The sequence below is a fragment of the Erpetoichthys calabaricus genome, chromosome 14 (genome assembly GCF_900747795.2).
Source record: "Erpetoichthys calabaricus chromosome 14, fErpCal1.3, whole genome shotgun sequence".
Lineage (NCBI taxonomy): Eukaryota > Metazoa > Chordata > Cladistia > Polypteriformes > Polypteridae > Erpetoichthys > Erpetoichthys calabaricus.
In genome coordinates this window covers 20,967,501-20,989,311 of record NC_041407.2, presented here as the reverse complement: position 1 = coordinate 20,989,311, position 21,811 = coordinate 20,967,501, and the positions used below count along the sequence as shown (strand labels likewise).

The 21,811-nt window shown below is 38.2% G+C and overlaps 1 protein-coding gene across 1 annotated transcript in view; it reads right to left on the bottom strand.

The window, feature by feature from the left end:
- Positions 1-1,763: 1,763 nt before the first annotated feature.
- slc25a19 (solute carrier family 25 member 19) overlaps positions 1,764-21,811 on the bottom strand; it is a 28,094-nt gene continuing 8,046 nt past the window's right edge. Inside the window, 6 exon segments of the mRNA XM_028819425.2 lie at positions 1,764-2,381; positions 2,814-2,944; positions 5,581-5,764; positions 7,831-7,926; positions 7,928-8,002; positions 8,378-8,533. Of these exon segments, the coding sequence (XP_028675258.2) occupies positions 2,169-2,381; positions 2,814-2,944; positions 5,581-5,764; positions 7,831-7,926; positions 7,928-8,002; positions 8,378-8,533 (855 nt within the window). The 3' untranslated portion in view covers positions 1,764-2,168.

Here is a 21,811-nt window from a genome sequence, read left to right as displayed (position 1 = left end):
TATTTAAAAATACTAGGGGACTCTGCCCCCTGCTCGACCCACCCCCAGGTTTGGTTTACCGGATATACAATTTAAAGAGATTATTATTTTCATGGGAATTGTTACATATGCATTATTTTCACTTTTCTTTAAAACTTTTGTAAAAACAATACTTGTGATTTATTTCAGGCCCCAGGTGTGGTTAAATCTCTTTCACACAGGACGTATCACACTGCTTGCATTGTGAACTGGGGGCGGCTGAATGCACGCTAAGGAGATGCCATCGGATCAGCTGCTGGCGAGCTGCGCATCGATCATTTAAAAGCCTGTACAGCAGCTGTCCTTTTGCCACTTCGTGTCTCTGCCGCTCGCGTTGTGAAGGGGGTGCTGAATGCATGCTAAGGAGAAGCGGTCGGATTATCTGGTGGCTTGTTGCTCCTGCTGCTGGCGAGCTGCGTCTTTTGCTTGTCATGCTGCGCATTGATCATTTCAAAGCTTGTACAGCAGCTGTCCTTTTTCCACTTCGCAAATCTGCTGCTTGTGTTGTCAAGGGGTGGGTGGGGAATTGCTGAACACACGCTAAGGAGATGCACTCGGATCATCTGCTGGCGAGCTACGTGTTCTGCTTGTCGTTGTTTTAAGAGCTGGGTGCACATGAAGTGTGTCTGCCAAAAGCATTCCAACAACTGCTAGGTTAGATGTCCGTGAACTTGTTTTAAATGTTGTCTCACTGCCTTGTCTCGCGGGATGTCAAATTGTCTTCCGAGAAGATCACGTCTTGATTCCCTAGTCTCCCTCCCAAGATTTTTTTTTTTTTATAATAGAGAGATGTTCAACAAAACATGACAATTCTGTATGGGCTATTGGCACAATCAGGATACCCTTATATATTATTATAACTTAGATTTTAGAAGCCATTCATGCAGGAGATCACAAGAGAGGAAAGAGTTCACAAACATTTTCTCACATCTACTAATTAATAAAAGTCATCACCTGACATCTGCTTTGTATTCAAAACAAAGAAAAAAAATCAGTGCTACTATACTTACCAGTAGGCTTTCCTGTGTTTCAAAAGACAGTAGCTCTGCCCGTCTTCACTCACCACCCCCTTTTTCCAGCAAAAATGTTGAAATGGACTTCCTCTATGCCAATTCTCAGTGACTTTTTGAAAAATGACTTGCAGTTTACTCAGTGGTGGATGCATCACTTTTTGCTGTACAATTCTTTAGCAGGACTAGTCTCCTCAAACTGCCTATGTACCCATTTTGCACGAAGAAGTGAAATTCAGTTGATCAACATACTGTTTGTGGACAGCATCAAGACACCGATTACTAAAAAAAAAAAACTGTGATGAACTCCTTCCATTGTAAAGTGCCTGAAACTAAATGTGCTTGCTATGTGAATTTCCCCCTGGGATCAATAAAGTATCTATCTATCTATCTATACATTAAGATGAATTATCTGAATAGACATATCTAAAAATAACACTTTTGGATGAGGACTTAATGATGGTGTTTAACTATTTGTACACTGCAAGCAGAGTTACCATAGTTTGGTTTTCAAGTAAGTGAACAAGAGGTCACACATTCATCTGCAATACTCAAGGCAAAACACACAAAGCACATCTCCAATTTTGGGCACCACGATCATAATAGCAACAGGTTTTCTGAATTTGCCCTTCAATGGTTAAAAGCTTAGCTGAAGATGAAAAAAAAGCAATGTATAGTAAGGAGCAGCTGAGAAATATCACTTAAAAAACATTTCAATAGTTAGTCAAATGTTAATAAATATATACCAATAATATACTTTATTAACATTGCATAACAATGTTTTTTTTTACACAACAAGAAAAAATAAACATGCATCTTAAGTGCTTAATGAACCCAAAGTACATCACATATGTGCAAGTAAAAATTTAAAAAACACTATAAATAATACAATAAGTGGACACATTTCAAAATACTAAATCAGTGATTAAGAAAGTGACCGTGAGTGGAAATCCCATCTTCTGACATCAGACTATTTAGAAGACTGCCATTTGAATAAGTCTGGGTAACAATGTCTTCTAAATGCTCACTTCAAGAAAATGTGGTTTAGCCCAACAACATAATCCGACTGCTTTCAGAAGCCATTATGATATCCATTAGATATTATGTCATCAATGACTAGTCCAGATATGCATTTACCTTTCACCCTCGGGAGATTCTGGCTAATTGTGTGGCTTGGTGCTTTTCTTTAAAAGTACGCAGGACACTGCAAAGGAGTTCATACCAGAAGAAGGTGAATCCCGTTGAAAATGCAGCCTTTATCAGGCTTGGGGAGAGACCCTTGAAGAAGCCTTTGGGTCCTTCTTCCTGTAAAATTTTCACTGCACAATCTGTAAAACCCTTGTATAAACGTACCTGCAGGAGAACAGCATAAATTTTCACATATTAAACAAAAGAGAATGTAAAACTGGACTTCAGATGTTCATTCAGATAAAGCAGGCGTGCCGATTAGTTTCAGAGATCTGTTAAACTTTTCATAAGCTAACACTTCCGCCTTTTACACTAACATAGCCCAACGCATTTATCTCTCTTCAATCTTTATGTCTTGCATGATTCTCTACTTCCCTCCCTTTGATTAGCCTCCAAATATTTTTGTCCTCCTCCTTTATTCTTGTATTCTCCTCCAAAATATTTGCAGCTTATCATAATTTTCCTCAGATCTGACTGTGCTTTTATTTTAACTTCTGTATAAATATAAAACATTACCTTTAATTATTCAGAGGTATTTTTTCACTTCTTACTAAGCATATGATAGAATGAAAAATAAAATGTCCATTTTGAGCTTACTTGGCCAAAGGAGATTCTTGCTGTTTCAAAACCACCAACTTGAAGGCGCTTTTTGAAAAGGTCAAAAGGGTATGTCATTGTTTTACTGATGATCCCAGCACAGCTTCCACACATAAGATTTTTTAAATTACCTGTAACAAATAAAAAATGGTAGATTCCATATTATATATATATATATATATATATATATATATATATATATATATATATATATATATATACACTGTATATAAGTGCAGTCAAAGGTGAAATATTTCTTCCGCTACATCAGAGGCCGTCATTTTTTTCGAAACATCAATTAGATCATATAAAGTAAAACAAAGTCAATTTTGCTCTAAGCAAAGGATGGCCCGTTCCTGCTTGTCATGAAATGTGTTTTCTAGGCTGCTCTCGTCTTTGTTAGTGTTTACTCATCATGGTTCTAAAGTTCTTTTTTTTTTTAAAGAAATGGCAGATCAACATCATGAATGGACAGAGTTGTGTCAGTTAACAGTTGTTGCACATTTAGCAGAAAATTAACAAAAATAGCAAAAGACAAAAATTATTTCTCTGCCTTTTTGGCAGCTTGCGTTATCTTAATTCTTCAAAAAGGTAACTGAGCCTAGCTACCTAAGTTTTGTACAAAAGTGACACAATGTCAGTCACATATTGATATAAAATTCATTCAGTTAGCAAAAAATTAAATTTCCTGCATTTATTCTTTTTCAACCAAGGTTTATACTCTGTCTTCTAGCCAAACTGGATGAAAACTCCAAAGCTTGAGACTTGCTACATAATATTTGTCTCTGGTAGAGAACTATCTTATATCCACTTTATCTGAATATGTATGTCTCAGTCTTTAAATGAGACCACCAGTTCACCCTCTGGAGCACGTCAACCATTATTTTAAAAGCTAAAAAATATTTTTGCCTGTTTCTGCAGCTCTTTGCCACCATTTGACATTTGGCAGCTTCTTTCTCAGTTGCTTCCTTACTTTCAGAAAACCTTGTTATGAAATTAGAAGGCATGGCATTCATGTCATATAATATGCACATTAATATTATAGGACATTGCATCAGCCTTCACAACTATAATTCATACAATATAAGATACTGTATATTAGAGCCATGTTTTCACCCAGTTACAAAAGTATGAAAATACTACAATGTATTAACTAACTTTATTAAACATTACTGGAAAAATGCTTTATAGTCTTGTTTCATGCAGGTTAAATTACATAAAGAGAGGATTCAATAACTTTGACACTTTGTTTTTGAGAAAATTAATAGTTTTATGAAAATCTTAAAAAATTTGTATTAGAATAAAACCTGGAAGTTTTCACATTTTTTGAGCTTAAAATGTAAATTGAACTTTGTTCATCTTAAATCAAGTATATGTCGGGTGTTTTATATGTAAACACACACAAAATGCATATCAAGTTTGAAACATCTCCAAAAGGGTCAACTCCACCTTGAAAAATAAAAAGAGCAAATTTGAAATATGACAGCCTCTATTAGGTAATGCACAAGTGATAACGCCTGCGGTGGGTTGGCACCCTGCCCAGGATTGTTTCCTGCCTTGTGCCCTGTGTTGGCTGGGATTGGCTCCAGCAGACCCCCGTGACCCTGTGTTCGGATTCAGCGGGTTGGAAAATGGATGGATGGTTGGACAAGTGATAACGCCTGATAAAATCTGAAAAACCAAAAGATTGTGTTGTTAAGACTTTTATTCAGCATCAAATTTAATTTTGCCAATTTTTTAATCAACTGTACAGCATAGGCTTGAAACCAGGGAATCGCCGAGAAATACGAATTTTTTCACTATTACATTGAAAGTGATTTAAAATGGTTTGTCAGAAAGATTTCTTAAGCAATTACAGCACAAAAACACTGTCACTTACAGAAAATCAACCCAGAGCTAAAAGCACCACTTATTACCATGTGTTACATGTCCCTAAAGGCTGTTGATGACATTTTATGATCCAATGCTTCATTGTATGTATTTTCAGTATTTTTACAGTTAATATAAGTTCAGTAGTATTTAAGTAGAAAAAAATTTCAAAAATAAAACTGAACATTTTGAGAAATGAATCGAGACATCTGAAAAAAGAGATTTTTTTTTAGTGTGCCAATCTAATTTATACACAGATGAGAACTGCCATGTAATACTATACACTTAAAAGGCTGACAGATTTCAAGGGTCCTTTCAATATTTTACACAAATAAAATATACAACAACCATAAACATAAAAAAATTCTCAAACCCACCTAATACAATTCTGGGTCATGCTGGCTATATTGAGCACAAGGCAGGGACCAACCATGGACAGGATTTCAGTCGCACAAGGCTCATTTAGAACCTCAAATTAACCTAACATACACTGTATAGGAACACATTAACATACAAATGCCACATGGACTGTGTGTGTGTGGGATTTGAACCCACTGATTTTGTGATGCAGGATACTAGGCACTGCATCACAGTGCTTCCCTTTTCTTAAAGCAAATAGCAGTACATTTTTAAATTTGTACATTTGCACAAGCTGTTGCATTAATAGCGTACTGGGTAGTTTGTTTTTCACGTCATTCCAAAACGTTTTTGGACAGGAAACAATTCACCATATTATTGATTGTTCAAGATATTGCTTGGTGGCTATTGGCAGACATAAACGATGTTTGAGGAATCATCTGACATTTCTACAAGCCCAACTGCATTTATCAATGTCTGCTTATTAATCTTTTGCACAAAAGTTAAATATAAATTTTGAGAAACAAATATGGTGCCCTACCTGAGCTGGATTCTTTAGGTGGAGTCGCCCACTGGTAAACCTGTTGGAAAATGTTATAAAAGAAGAACTGCAATCCAGCATATGGAAAGACTGCAATCAAGGTGGGTGTGAGGCCTCGATAAAAACCTGAGGGTCCTTCTGTCTGCAGCATTATGCTCACTGCATGGCGTAGATTTTTGTAGACCTATGTAAAACAGATGATTTGATTAATAAAGTCTAGATGAGTAGGTTTCTCTGCCAGCAACAAGTTTTCCCTACATTCCATTATGCCATTTCATCATGTATTTTGGAAATAAACATCAAAGCTAGGTATGCATCTTTTGCAGATGACGTGTCAAGTTTCTTTAAAAAATTTCAGTGGATACTGAACTAATTCAAAGCTGACACCAGACAACCAGGAGGTCCTCACAAAGTGCCACTGGATCATGAATAATGTATTGTGTACAATAAACATGCTGCCAAAATCTTTCTTGGACCTTAAATTTAAGTGGAAAAAGATTAAAATTTAAATTGTACAAACATATTGTATAACTCTAACACTGAACACAATGAGCTTAATTATGTTTAATAACAACCCAAAAAGAAATCCAACACACAGGAAAAATCTAAGCTATGCACAGTAGAAATACAGGGTTCATCTAGTTGTACTTGCATTTGAGTGGATGAATAGGTTTTAAATACACAAATAAAACTGTTAATGTTCAACTTTACACACTTATAACTTGGTATGGATAAAGGATCGGTATTAAACATAACCTCTTATTCTGCTTGGGGTTGATTCACATGCAATGGTGTGCTCAATAAAAATCTTTTCAGTGGTTCTTTATGTCTCATTGGAACTCATTTTAAAGAGATTTCTACATTCCTACTATCTTAAGCCTCAAAGTTCATAAACCAGGAGTATTTTCAAGAAAGTTTTGCATATGCTTTGATACTGCCTTTAAGAAACCATACATACAATCAGTTTTATTTTCTAAACCATTGGTCTTTGCAACTAAAAAAAGCAAAAAACACAACTCAGCTTTTACTGTAGATGATTTTCTACCAATAACATTTGACTGAACAGCTGCTTCATTTGCTACATTTTAAAGATTATGATGGAAGCATCTATTGTTGGTTTTATTTATTTATATTAGATTAAATTTTGTTAATCCCAGAGGCACTTCTTAGCAGACTGTGGTGGAATGAGCCTGTGGCCAAATGTCCTCCAAGACAGCGCCTACTGGAGGGGATGTCTGGAGTTTTTCATAATGGCAGTCAATTTTGCCATCATCTTTTTTCCCACAACATCTTCCAATGTGTCCAGAGTTCACCCTGTGATGGAGTAAGCTTTCTTAATACGTTTGTGCTTCCTTTGAGCTGAGATGGCTTCTCTGGTGACTGCAATGTACAACATCACACTGGCTACTATGGACTGATAAAGCATCTCCCGCAGATTGCTGCATACATCAAAAGACCCGAGTCTCCTTAGGAGGTACAGTCTGCTCTTGCCCTTCTTGTCAGACCAGTCCAGTTTGTTGTTTATATGAACTCCCAGGTACTTGTAGCTCTGTACCACTTCCACTTCCTCCCATTGGATTTATTTATTAAAAAGTAACTAAGTTACATTGGAGTATGCACTACCTCATCACACATTTACCATTCATCTTAATACATAATTCGCCTGCCTCCTCACTCACTCACTCACTCACGTCCGTCCGAAGCCGAATGCGCAGTCACCTTCTGCACAGCTGCCCGAAAAACCTTACGAGACCGACATCCAACCCCAACATTGCGGCAGGTGGCAGATTTACGCCTGCAAAAATTCAATGAGAAAGGCGACTTCGATTAAAGCTCTAGAGGCCTGAAAGGCGATTTCGACTACAGCTCGAGGCCTAATTATGCATTATGATTCAATTACGCATTCATTCAATACACCTATATCAGGTTTGTGGTGCTTATACTTATTACTATTCCATATTGTACTGGAACATTCATCATTCAATATTATACTATAGGCCTGGAAAATTCATCAACTAACAGTAAAAGCCTGTACAGTAATGAGTAAAGCGGACTACAATCATTACAAAACAACTTCTTCGTTACTTATCATTTGTTCTTCATACACTGCTGACACAAACTCGTGCCCATTTCATCTTACGTTGTCGAAATGGGGTCTTTGTCTAGTTATTTTATAACATAAACATAACATAGCACATTGCTGTAATTTTTCCAAGTGTGAGCAGTTTGGATCCTGCTTTCTACTCTTACCTTGGGTTCTCCCTGAGCAGCGAAGCGGGTCCTCAAGGTATCCAGAGGTTGGCAGGCAAAAGTGGCAGTGCAGGCTGCAAGGCCACCACAAAAAAAAGTGAACATTGGCATTCCTGCTGTTGAGTGATGTTGTCTTATGGACTAATTCAGTCAATAATTCAAAGCTTACAAACTGTAAATAGACAATATTCAAAATTATGTCAGGTCCTCAACATACAAAAATAATCATTACAAATTAAAAAAAACTTGTAGATAGAAGATACAGGACTGGATATTTTTCTTTTCTATATATGTTGTTATAAGTGAAGGTTGGAAACAAAGAGTAAACATCTCTATAATCGGTCTATGAAACTCTGCATCTTGAGCTAAAGCTGGAGGATAACTACAGACAAAGACTTGATGAAAATAAGAGACAGAGAAGTTCTGAGTTTATGTGGGCAAATGGACGCTTCTAATAACTGAGAAACAGTTTAAAAAAAAAGGCATATTTCAAAATAAAAACTAAAACATATCGGAGGCAAATCTACCTGGGGCTGCAGCAACCTACCTGGACAGCTCCATATGTAATGGACAACAGCTGGGCAGGAATATGACCTTTCCAAAAAGCAACCATACCCTCCTCTGTAAAGATGCAACGAGATGCCTGCCATAACCCATGGTATTTTGCCTGTGGAACACGAGCTGAAATCTTCTCGATCTGAAGCTGGAAAAAAAAAAAATACAAAATATGAAATACACAAGCATCTTCTATTAGCATTATAATTATTCAGCCATATGAGGGTGTCCATTCTAAATAATGATAATCCTTGTGGATTTGTGAGCATGAGTCTGGAGAAATGTTCTGACAGTTGGTGCATTTAATCTTGGCTAAATAAATCCGTGTCTTTATATGTTGTGTACTAGTGTACACAATTTTTTTTGGCATTTTCATAAAATAAACCCAATGTAATATCATAGATAGTAATACTTCGTTGCTCTCCTCAGCTTGTGTAGCTAACTAATGTCACTCTTACATGGTGGGGCTGTTTCTTTTTACCGACTGAATGAAATTCAGCAATCGGTTAAAATTTTTAACCTGTGCAATTAAAATCCATGCTTAAACTACAGAATCTGAACACATCTAATGCTACTGGCAGTATAAACATCTGTGATATAAACATAAACATTCCTTCTTGATAGGTAGTATGGACACTGAACGACAGTAGATTAAATGCTCTACACCGAATCACACCCAAGCAAGCCCTAGTAATTCTCAGCAACTTAAAATTTTCCCTTATAAACCAAACATTAAATGTGGTAACTTACTTTTTAAAGTGGATATTACATTAGTTACTCACTGACCTCTGTATGTTACAGTAGATAACACCCATAACGTGCAATTCACATACTCTTTTGATTGTCTTTTCTATAAGCTTACACTTATTGTAAGCAATTTTTCTTACCTGATTAGTGCCACGTTTTGCATCTCCCCACAAATCCAAGCAAGCATTCAATCCAGACAGTTTTGTATACTGAATGACAATTTGCAAACCCCAAGCATGATACAAGTTTATCAATTATTTTATCATAATATTATAAAGTATCATTTACAACAATTAAATACCAAACAAAACTGTTGTCACACAAAACAAAAAAAAACAGAAATATGCATAAATGTACATTTCTGTAGAATTTACAAATTATTAATATCTTTTATTTTATTATTCCCAAAAACACATGCTAACAGATTAAAAAAAATGGTGGCAACATTAAACCATGAGGAAAAAAAACTAACAGCAGAGTACAATGAAAGATCAACCTGAACAAACTGAAAAAATATATGTATTGTGGTAAGCGGCCCGGACACAGACAGGCGGACATCGTTTGAATCACCATAACACGTTTATTTACAAATACTTATTTACACAGGTGCACACAACCCCAAAACTCCCCCAAAAGTCCAGGCCTTCTTGCCAATGCCTTTCTCTCAAGTCCGCCTCCACTCCTCTCCTCCAAGACCTTGTCTTCTACACTCCCGACTCCAGCCACTGAACGGAGAGAGGCGGCCCCTTTTATAATCACCCGGATGTGCTCCAGGTGCCTCCCGATAATCTTCCGCCGGCACTCCCCAGTGTGGTGGAAGCACTCCAGGTGTCCCTGGTCGTCTTCCCCCAAGCACGTCCGGGTGTGGCGGAAGTGCTGAGGACCAGGGCTTTCCAGGCATAGGGGCACCCCCTGGCAGTGACCATGGGCCCCTATAGGGTTGAGCTTCCAAGCTCAGTGTCCGTGGTCCCCAAAGCCACCAGGGCGGTCACCCCCTCGTGGTCTGGAGGAGGCGTAATTCTTCCTCCGGTCCTTCTGGGCATCCCGGCTGGGTGCCACCCCCAGCCGCTTGCCACAGTATATATATGTACAGTATATATATTTTTAACTATAAAGTAAAACAGCTAAATAGCATCGACAAATATCACTGTTGGGTGGAGTATTCCTTTAATCTGATTTAATGTCATACTGGGGCTGGAGCCTATTCTAGCACCACTGAGCACAGAAGGCAAAAACCAACACCATCAGCACACACAATTGGCAACTAACCTAGCACTCCCATCCTTGAGATTGTGGCAGAAAAATCAGACTACCTGGAGGAAAACCAGGCAGTAAGGGCCCAGTACTGTAAGGACGTGCAAACTAAACACAGACAACAAGTAGGAGACGGACTCAAAGCCAAACCACCGAATCAGCAAAGTAGCAGTGCTAACCACCGTATCCCCAGAATCTAGAAGAGTTTAATAAAACATTTAACATTTTATTTCAGCAATTTAAAATTTTAGTCTACACTGCTAAAGAAAGTAAGTAATAAATATATTTATATTTAACTTAAATAGTTCATTATATTTCAATTACTTAGTAAAAAGTGCTTTTATGCACTGTAACATTTTATAGTATGTCACAAAATGGGAGCTCTGTCATCACTTCACCATACTGTATACCTTATTTTATATGTAAAAAGGTAAAAAAAAATATATACATACACACACACAATCAGTAGTATGAATGACACATAAAAAATGTAAACAAAATTAAAAAAAAAAAAAAAAAACAGGAAGATGCATTGTCAGACCCGATAGCAATGCAACACATTTTCACAAAACTGTTGCAAAGACATGAAAAGAAAGGAAAAATAAAACCCACAACAGCAGCGATTTCTTATTTATCTATATGGGTCTCCTAAAAGCTCTGCAGATTTGATAAAAACATCAGATATGTTGTTTGCAAAGGATGAACCCACACATGCAAAAACCTGTGCATTGTTTTATTTTGCAAAAAAACAAAAATCAATTACATCTGAATTCAAAATATCTGCTATACTTTATCTATAATATGAACCTTGTTTTTATCTAATTGTATTTAATTATAAAACTCAAATTGTGATTATAGCAACTAATACCAAGGAACAAGAAAACACTCCACCAGTCACTGAAACAATTGTTGTTACCGTGTGTTTTTGTGTGTTCTAGCTCTGTATTTTTTATTTTTATTTAAGACAAAATACTGGTGTGGCTTTCAATGGGGAGACAATTAACTGTCAGGATACTTTCCACCTAACCTTTGCTAATCTTATGAGAAGCTGCGCAACAAAGTACCATTTATAACAGATCAATCTGACTACCCCATGCAATACAAGAGCAAAGCATCATACTGGGACAGGATCTAAAAGGTTTAAAGAAGAAACAGCTCCAATCATTGTTGGACAGACTACCATTATCCATTTTGCTGGGCTGGAACACCTGTCTGTGGTTTAGCAAGCTACCTGCAGACACTCTCAGTTTCTTTTTTGATGGTCCCCAACCACCGGTCCGCGACCCACTACCGGGCCGCAGCCGTCTGACAGCCGGGCCGCTAGAGAACTGCCGGCAACGGAGACTCACTCAGACTTTTCAGAACGCTTGGCGGGCGGGGCTTTGCAGCGGTGCTGAGAGAGGAGAGAGACCGAAATGAGAGAGTATTACAACAAAGTATTGTTACGGTTCCGACATGTTTCCCCATATGACACGAGTCTATAGAAATCGCGTTACTACGAAGTACATTCAGCAGATGCTTTCATTACAACGGCAACGAGGTGACCTTGAAATGCTTGAATGAATCATCCACAGAGCAGTTAGATCTGTGGCCGCAGCTCAGTTGTACACATTTAGGCTACACAACGATCCCCAAACAAACATTGTAAAAAAAAAAAAATTCTTTCTTTGAACTTTCCTCGTACTGTTTTAATTTTTTTGCTGTTTTTGTTTTCTGTGGTTTTCAGTGATACCTTTTGCTTATTGCTTGTCAACATCTGAAAAACATCCATTGGAATTTAACTCATTGTCACCCTCCTATAGAAACGGCAGACACGAAAAAAACAATAGTGTTAATGTTTGTGATGTGCAGTCTGTTAGAATGGCAAATGCAAAGCATATGTCTTTGTTATATGCAAAAAAAGAAGAAAAATCTCGGGTTGCAAACGTATGCGAACTGCTTAATAACTTAATAATAATAGAAATGTTATGTAAATTGTGTATAAAACTGCCCCCCCCGAGCCAACCCCCCCCCCGACCGGTCTGTGGAAAAATTTGCATCTAATAAAGTGGTCCTTGCTGTCAAAAAGGTTGGGGTCCACTGCCTTAAAGGACAACACGGGGCCTTGAAATACCAGCTGTAGACTACTACAGACTGGAAGTAAGTCTTATGGGTCAATGAATCAAAATTTAGAATCTTCGGTCCATCACTCAGGGCGCTTAAAAGTTGGTAAAAGGATGGTTCCTCAGAGTGTGACACCAACTGTCAAACATGGAGGAGGAAGTGTGATGGTCTTTTACACCAGTACCTTTTTGCATGAGATTATTACCTGGAGCCTGTAGTCAATGCACTGGATTGAACATTAGAACACTCTAGACGAGAACAGGCCATTCAGCCCAACAAAGCTCGCCAGTCCTATCCACTTATTTCTTCCAATAAAACATCAAGTCAAATTTTGAAAGTCCCCAATGTCTTACTGTCCACCACACTACTTGGTAGCTTATTCCAACTGTCTATCATTCTTTGTGTAAAGAAAAACTTTCTAATGTTTGTGCGAAATTTACCCTTAACAAGTTTCCAACTGTGTCCCCGTGTTCTTGATGAACTCATTTTAAAATAAGAGTCTCGATCCACTGCACTAATTCCTTTCATAATTTTAAACACTTCAATCATGTCTCCTCTTGATCTTCTTTTGCTTAAACTGTAAAGACTGAGCTCTTTTAATCTTTCCTCATAATTCAACCCCTGTATCCCTGGAATCAGCCTAGTCGTTCTTCCCTGGACATTTTCTAGTGCTGCTATGTCCTTTTTATAGCCTGCAGACCAAGATTGGAACGGTTAAAGAACAATGCAGGATGTTGCTGTGTGTATTGATGTCAACCTATAATAATACAGGGTGTTGCTGATTTAGTCTGTTTCAAGGCTAGTCATGGCTTAATGTGGATGTTGCTCTGTGTGTGTTGATGTAATCCTATAATGATATGGGTTTTGATAATTAAGTCAGTTTCAATACCAGCAATCTTACTCTTAAAGACAATATTTTGTATTACAAGCAGTGAAGACGAGGATGTGACAATGCCTGAAGAATTGCTTCATTGTCAAAAAAAAAAAAAAAAAAAAAAAAAGTCTTCACCATTGATAGCGTGATTGAGGTGGGTGATAACATATTCTTTAGGTGGGACATTAGCGTAAATTAAAACCAGATCTATACTGTAGTCTAATGGGAGTACAGTTGCATTCAGAATGTGATTAATACAAGACCATTCCAGCTAGTACTGTAGGTCTCCAATGACCATTCATTTTTTAACACTTAAAATCAATATAATACCTTTGACAGATGAATAAGAATTGAGTCCAAAACTATGACCGACTTGTCCAAGGGAAAGGTTAATAATATAGAAAAATAGTGGACTAAAAGGAAGAGATCTTTGAGGAACTCTACATGAGACTGGTTCTATGGAAGACCTGCCAGGACTAAGTCTGAAAATCTTTCCTGTCATCAAGGTAAAATATGAAAAAGCATGCAAATGGTAAGTCTCATTTTAAAGATTAGCTGAAATGACTAAAGATGTGGGATAGGAGACAAGAAATGTAAAAAAAACTGTTGTATTTGAAGATAGGGATATATTTTTGATAGGCTTGAATATTTGAATTTAATCATACAAACGGTACAATAATTCATCAGTTTATTCTGTGGAAGAATTGTTAAGAGGGCAGACAGAACGGTGAAGTACATAACCAAAGCAAATAGGATCATGTAGTATCTGTGGTAACTCTTGACCACTCTGTCATAATGCACTTTGATGTTTAGAGAAAGTCTGATCATTCAAACGTGTGACCAGACTACTACAGCAAACTCTCAAGGTGCTGTCATACAATGTAGAGCAGAATTTTAACCCTGAGGTAGATGCTTCGCATCATCTCAATTTTTTCAAGGCTGAGTAAAACGTAGATTTACACTGAATGAGATTTTTGTAAATACAGATAGGAGGATGAGAGCAGTAAGGCAATAGTTAGACGTATATTCAGCAAGGCTCATATATTAGGCAGAAAATAGGATTTTTCAGTCAAGAACCAAATGATGGATTGAGATTATGGCTGGGCCAGGGGTGATTCTAACAGATAAGAGAGACAAGTAGTATATGATCATGAGATACACAGGTAACAAAAAACAAAAAAGTCTGAATTAGTGTAAAACACCCTAATTCAATGTGTTCAGAATAAATGTAATGACTTACTTCATGAGGTAGAAGTACATAATAAATAAGAATAGATGCGACAAACTCTTGAAATATTAAAATGTGTACTTCAATTTAAAAGAGCAAATATCATTGATTGTAATAGAAAATTGCAATTTTTTTCACCCACTGACAGTGTTCTATAGTGGGTTAGATCCCTAGTAAAGGATCAAATGTTATTTGTAAGATAGTCTAAAATGATACTTCAGGAAGTTATGTTTGAAATTTGTCATTTATAACCTTCTGGAAGTGGCTCTTAGATGGTTAGGACAACAAGTAAAGAATCCAATATCATATATTAATAATCACCAACTTCAAAATATATAAAAAAAGACACTCCACATCCCTATATTGTCAAAGTTTTGTGAAAAGGAATAACTATGTCCCCTCATACCTCATTAGAAGGTAAACTCCCTTGAGTTGGTTGCTGTGACAAGCACAAGTTTGAGTACATTTGATAATGTCTGCAGAGGACACCTGATGGGCTGTAACTGTGGGTTTTTCAGGTCTAGAGGAGCAAAAAAATCTTGATTTTTTTTTTTGCATAACTGGACATGACAAGTCAAACGGCATATTGTTTATCTATGCGAGTGTATTCTCATATCAGTGATTCAAGAGGTGCCAGACACCTAAAAACAAAAAAAAAAACGGTTCATAATTCTTATGAACACAAAAAAATATAAACCTTCAAAAAGTTACCACATAATTAATCTAGGAAAAGAAATTAAGTTAAGCTTCAGGTTAAGAATATTAGTGTATTTATTAAATTTACTAACAAGAAAGGAAGCTTAATCTTCAATCTTTTTTTCATCCACTTGTTCAGGTCTGAATCACGAGAGCCTGAATTTATTTTGGCAGTATCAGACATAATGTGAGAACCAACAGTTGACGGAAGAGTCCATCCACTGAAGGACGCACATATAAACTCTTGACAGAAAGGACAAAGACATGAGATTTGAAAGTATATCTTTAGACGTGTTAGCCACTAAACCACCACAAAGCCCAAGGAGCTTAACTAGAGAGTAATTCACCAAAGTCATTTTGGAGGTCACATTGCATTTAGGTGGGTGATAAAAACCAAAGGAAACAACATGACATAACTGTGGTGAGTTTAATAACATGCAGTGCAATGAAAGCACGGTGGACATTCAATAGGTTGTTGTCTCACATTCTGCTCAAATCTGTATCTCCAAGGAGTAGCAAAATAACATCACTGGTCATTATTCACAAAGCTAGCCTGATATAGTTCAGAGTTGATGGGAGTCAGAAACTACACCAGTCTAATGCAGGATATACTCATGCACTCACCCAAATAAACTACAAAGAGTTTCTTTGTAAAGTTGAAGAAAAACACACTTTGATGCGGAGGAGGGCCATGCAAACTGTACACAGACACTGAACAACAAGTTAATGATTTTTGCATCTCTTCATGAAGTTTATGCCATATTTCAGTTAAGCATAGCTCAAGATTACTAGATAGATAGATAGATAGATAGATAGATAGATAGATAGATAGATAGATAGATAGATAGATAGATAGATAGATAGATAGATAGATAGATAGATAGATAGATAGATAGATAGATAGAATACTTTATTAATCCAACGGGGAAATTCATCTTTCATCTGTGCTGAACTTTGTCAGCAGCATGGCTATACCACTGACCACACTAAAGAAATCAATAATAGCCTCTGCCCCAAACTCCTTTTGTTAGACATATAGCTCTATTATATTAAAAAAATCCTGGGACGAGACCAGACTTTCTCAGAGAGATACTTTCATGTCCCGTGAGACGAGACTTTTGCCAAGAGATTTAACCACGCCTGGGTCTGGAAATAAATGACAAAGAGTAGATGACAAAGTAGAACGTTGTAAAGAGGTTCAAAAACGTTGGCGTGATACACATGCAGAGCAGGTTAGAGATTATAAAAGTACTAAAATTCAAAAGTCTCAAAAAAAAAAAAAAAAAAAAAAAAAGGATAGTAAAGATTGCATTAGCGCAAACAAATGGAAATTATTACTTGGTGAAATAACGAAACAGTGAAAAGAGTTTGAATACTGTATATGGACATCGGTGGTATGACAGAAGTATGTAGATATTGTTTGGCTTTAAACTTTAAGTCGGAGACTTGTAGATTGTCTAATTCATGTTGCCATCAGGGAAAAGTAGTGTTTCTTCCCAATGAAGAGGCGTATCTGCAAGGATTAAAAGACTTGTTGATTGCCGTAAGTGAAATCCACATACGCGAGCGGAAGAGCCGTGAAGTGGCTGGCTCGTAGTGCAGGATGTGGGGTTGATGAGCGAAGCGAGCAGGGGGCAAAGCCCCCTAGTATTTTCATATCTAGGTATATATTTATAATTGTATATTTAGTATATATGTGTAGATATTATTTATTTCCCCCTCCTTTCATCTTCTTGTGATCTGTCTGAAATGCTGTGTGACTGGTGCTGTTGTCTTCTTGTGTTGTACACTGCACCTTTGGTCCTGGAGGACATTATTTCATCTAACTGTGTTCTTTAATGTATATGGTTGAGATGACAATAAAGCTCTACTTGACTTGCCTTGAATGGCAACAGGCAGATTTTTCATACAGAAATATTCAGAGTTTTTTCCATTTTAGACCAGATTTGTGAATTGTAATGTTGGGTGTCAAAACTTTAAGAATAATGTCATGATACAGAATATGCCAAAACCAGTGTCAATGAATCCCTCAGACTGCCTGACAATACCCCAGTCCCATATGTAAATAATGTGGACAGTGCAATATGCCAGAGTCTAAAGTGTTTAAAAAAACAAAAAAAACAAACAAAAAAAAAAACCAAACATGAATTCATCTTGAGAGCACCTCAACACAGCAGAAATGCAGATTTTACCCAGAAGTATAGACTCTAAGTAGATACAGCAAATACAGTACATTAGCAAAGCAGAGCCAGTAGTTAGGATGTCTGACAGGCTTCTGCACGCAAGGAGGGAGGAAATTCCACAGCAGAGAACTGGCGTCAGCGAGAGTGCACTTCAGCTAAACACATAAGCAGGTATAGTCTGAGCTGTTCATAAATCAGACCTTGCCAAGAAATCTGCAAACAGCAAGACAGTGTTCCCACTAAGAGGCCTGGTTCCGTAATTCACCAAGTTAATTTCTAATTTTTTGAATGACTGCTACATGACTTGAAATAGTAACTTGCTTTACCCTTTTCTGATGAATAACAGAAGATGAAGAAAAACAACAGTTAGGTAAAACTCCAGGCTCACTATGGGCATTATAGCCAGGGCTGGTAATCAAACTACTAAAGTTCCCTACCTCAGATTCTTCACACACAATGCTCAAACCACACTAAAAAAAAACCCTGCATATTCAGTCATGAATTTTAAATCCTCTCTTTTCACTGCATTATTTATTAACTGACACCTATCTACCTACCATGTCATGATGAGTTTACCGTACTTTCTTTCACCTTCCACTGTCAATTGACTCAGAAGTCCAAAACAGGTGGAATTGTAGCACATTTGAAACCTTATCTTAAACTTTAAATGTTTCCGTTAATTCTAACTTGAATTACAGAACTGTAATCTTATATTACTTTGTAAAACATCTGGTAGGGATGATCTCTGCACAAAAGAATTATTATGACATCTGATGTAAGTGTAAAGTACAAGTGTTGCATATATAAAAAATTATACATAATTTTATGACCAATTTGCCCAATTAACAAAATCCTAACTGTCTGGCCACATTGTTTTCATTATCTTTCTTATGTATGTAATCAACGTAAAACACAATACTTTTTTCCTGGATTGCTTCCAGTAAAATATCGTAGGATACACGTACTGGAGTAAATTTTTGTGCTGACTTGTTTTACCACCTTTTCAGAGACATTAGTAATCCAGGTATTTACACTGCAGACGTCAAGCGCAAGCAACTTTAAAAAGAATAAAAATAAAAGGCAAAGTCAGCATTATAAACTGTATGATGTAATTTTCAACAAGCATTATTATATACAGTATGTATTGTGCATTCATCCCCACAGTTTTCAAAATGTTTAAAGGATATTACTACAAAGGCACTTAAATTAAAAAAATAAATAAATAAAACTTCCTTTGACTGGGTGGTTACAAGATGATTCATCAGTCAGACACAACTACCTTATAATTTTAAAAAAGCTGCAGTGAACAGGACTGGTGGTAAACATGTGGACTTGAAGACAAAATTAATTTTTTTCAGCCATAGTGTGCCCCTTCATTACCAAAAATTCAGTTATTCTAAAAGTTTAAATTTAAAGTTGGCATTAAGTAAAGAAACCAATGCCACTAGATAGATAGATAGATAGATAGATAGATAGATAGATAGATAGATAGATACTTTATTAATCCCAATGGGAAATTCACATTCTTCAGCAGCAGCATACTGATACAATAAATAATATTAAAGAATGATAATAATACAGGTGAAAAAAAACAGACAATAACTATGTATAATGTTAAATATTAACGTTTACCCCCCCTGGTGGAATTAAAGAGTCGCATAGTTTGGGGGAGGAACGATCTCCTCAATCTGTCTGTGGAGCAGGACAGTGACAGCAGTCTGTCACTGAAGCTGCTCTTCTGTCTGGAGATGACATTATTTAGTGGATGCAGTGGATTCCCCATAATTGATAGGAGCCTGCTGAGTGCCCTTCGCTCTGCCACAGATGTTAAACTGTCCAGCTCCATGCCAACAATAGAGCCTGCCTTCCTCACCAGTTTGTCCAGGCGTGAGGCGTCTTTCCTCTTAATGCTGCCTCCCCAGCACACCACTGCGTAGAAGAGGGCGCTCGCCACAACTGTTTGATAGAACATCTGCAGCATCTTATTGCAGATGTTGAAGGAAGCCAGCCTTCTAAGGAAGTATAACCGGCTTTGTCCTTTCTTGCACAGCGCTTCAGTATTGGCAGTCCAGTCTAATTTATCATCCAGCTGCACTCCCAGATATTTATAGGTCTGCACCATCTGCACACAGTCACCTTTGATGATCACTGGGTCTATGAGGGGTCTGGGCCTCCTAAAATCCACCACCAGCTCCTTGGTTTTGCTGGTGTTCAGGTGTAGGTGGTTTGAGTCGGACCATTTAACAAAGTCATTGATTAGGTCCCTATACTCCTCCTCCAGCCCATTCCTGATACAGCCCACGATAGCAGTGTCATCAGCGAACTTTTGCACATGGCAGGACTCCGAGTTGTATTGGAAGTCCGATGTATATAGGCTGAACAGGACCGGAGAAAGTACAGTCCCTTGTGGCGCTCCTGTGTTGCTGACCACAATGTCAGACGTGCAGTTCCCAAGACGCACATACTGAGGTCTGTCTTTAAGATAGTCCACGATCCATGCCACTAGGTATGAATCTAATCCCATCTCTGTCAGCTTGTCCCTAAGGAGCAGAGGTTGGATTGTGTTGAAGGCGCTAGAGAAGTCTAGAAACATAATTCTTACAGCACCACTGCCTCTGTCCAAGTGAGAGAGGGATCGGTGTAGCATATAGATGATGGCATCTTCCGCTCCCACCTTCTCCTGATATGCAAACTGCAGAGGGTCAAGGGCGTGTTGAACCTGTGGCCTAAGGTGGTGAAGCAGCAGCCTCTCCATGGTCTTCATCACATGTGATGTCAGAGCAACAGGCCGAAAGTCATTCAGCTCACTAGGACGTGATACCTTTGGGACTGGGGTGATACAAGATGTTTTCCAAAGCCTCGGGACTCTCCCCTGTTCCAGGCTCAGGTTGAAGATGCGCTGTAGAGGACCCCCCAGCTCCGATGCACAGACCTTCAGCAGTCGTGGCGATACTCCATCTGGACCCGCTGCTTTGCTGGCACGAAGTCTCCTCAGCTCTCTGCTCACTTGCGCTGTTGTAATTATGGGTGGGGATGTCTTTCCTATGCTGGTATCAGCAGAAGGATGTGTGGAGGGTGCAGTACTCCGAGGTGAGAGTGAGAGTGGGTTAGGGTGGTCAAACCTGTTAAAAAAGTTGTTCATTTGGTTTGCTCTCTTCACGTCTCTCTCAATGGTGGTACCCCGCTTCGAGCTGCAGCCAGTGATGATCTTCATCCCATCCCACACTTCCTTCATGCTGTTATTCTGCAACTTCTGCTCCAGCTTTCTCCTGTACTGCTCCTTCGCCGCCCTGAGCTGGACTCGGAGTTCCTTCTGCACGCGCTTGAGCTCATGCTGATCACCGTCTTTAAAAGCCCTTTTCTTCTGATTCAAAAGGCCCTTGATGTCACTTGTAATCCATGGCTTGTTGTTAGCATAGCAGCGTACTGTTCTTACTGGAACTACAATGTCCATACAGAAGTTGATGTAGTCAGTAGTGCAGTCAACAACTTCCTCAATGTTCTCACTATGAGATCCCTGCAGGATATCCCAGTCTGTAGTTCCAAAACATTCTCTCAGAGTATTCTCAGCCTCCGGAGTCCACTTCCTGAATGATCGTGTGGTTGTAGGTAGGACTCTAACTTTTGGTTTATAGTGAGGCTGAAGCAGAACCAGGTTATGATCTGCTTTCCCAAGCGCAGGCAGCGGGGTGGCGCTGTATGCATCTTTAACGTTTGCATAAAGTAAATCAATAGTCTTATTTCCCCGGGTGTTACAGTGCACATACTGGGAGAATGCAGGTAATGTTTTGTCCAGCGTCACATGGTTAAAGTCTCCAGCGATTAGCACAAGCGCCTCAGGGTGCTGCGTTTGTAACTTAGCAACAGCAGAATGGATGATGTCGCTCGCTGACTCCACGTCTGCCCGAGGAGGAATGTATACAATAACAACAATGACATGTCCAAACTCTCTGGGCAAATAGTAGGGACGTAAACTTACGGCCAACAGTTCGATATCCCTGCAGCAAGTGGAGATTTTGACGTTAACATGTCCAGAGTGACACCACCGTGTATTAACATAGAGAGCGAGTCCTCCTCCTTTGTGCTTACCACAGGTACTTGCATCTCTGTCCGCTCTAACTGTGCTAAACCCGGGTAGCTCCACGTTGGCATCTGGGATGGTGTTATTTAGCCAGGTTTCGCAAAAACACAACAAACTGCATTCTCTGTAGGTCCTGACATTTTTCACCAGCGCAGCCAGTTCGTCGATCTTATTTGAGATTGAGTTTACATTCCCCAGAATGACAGAAGGCACCGAAGGCTTGAAACGCCACTTTCTCGCAAGCCGCTTCTTTTTTAGCT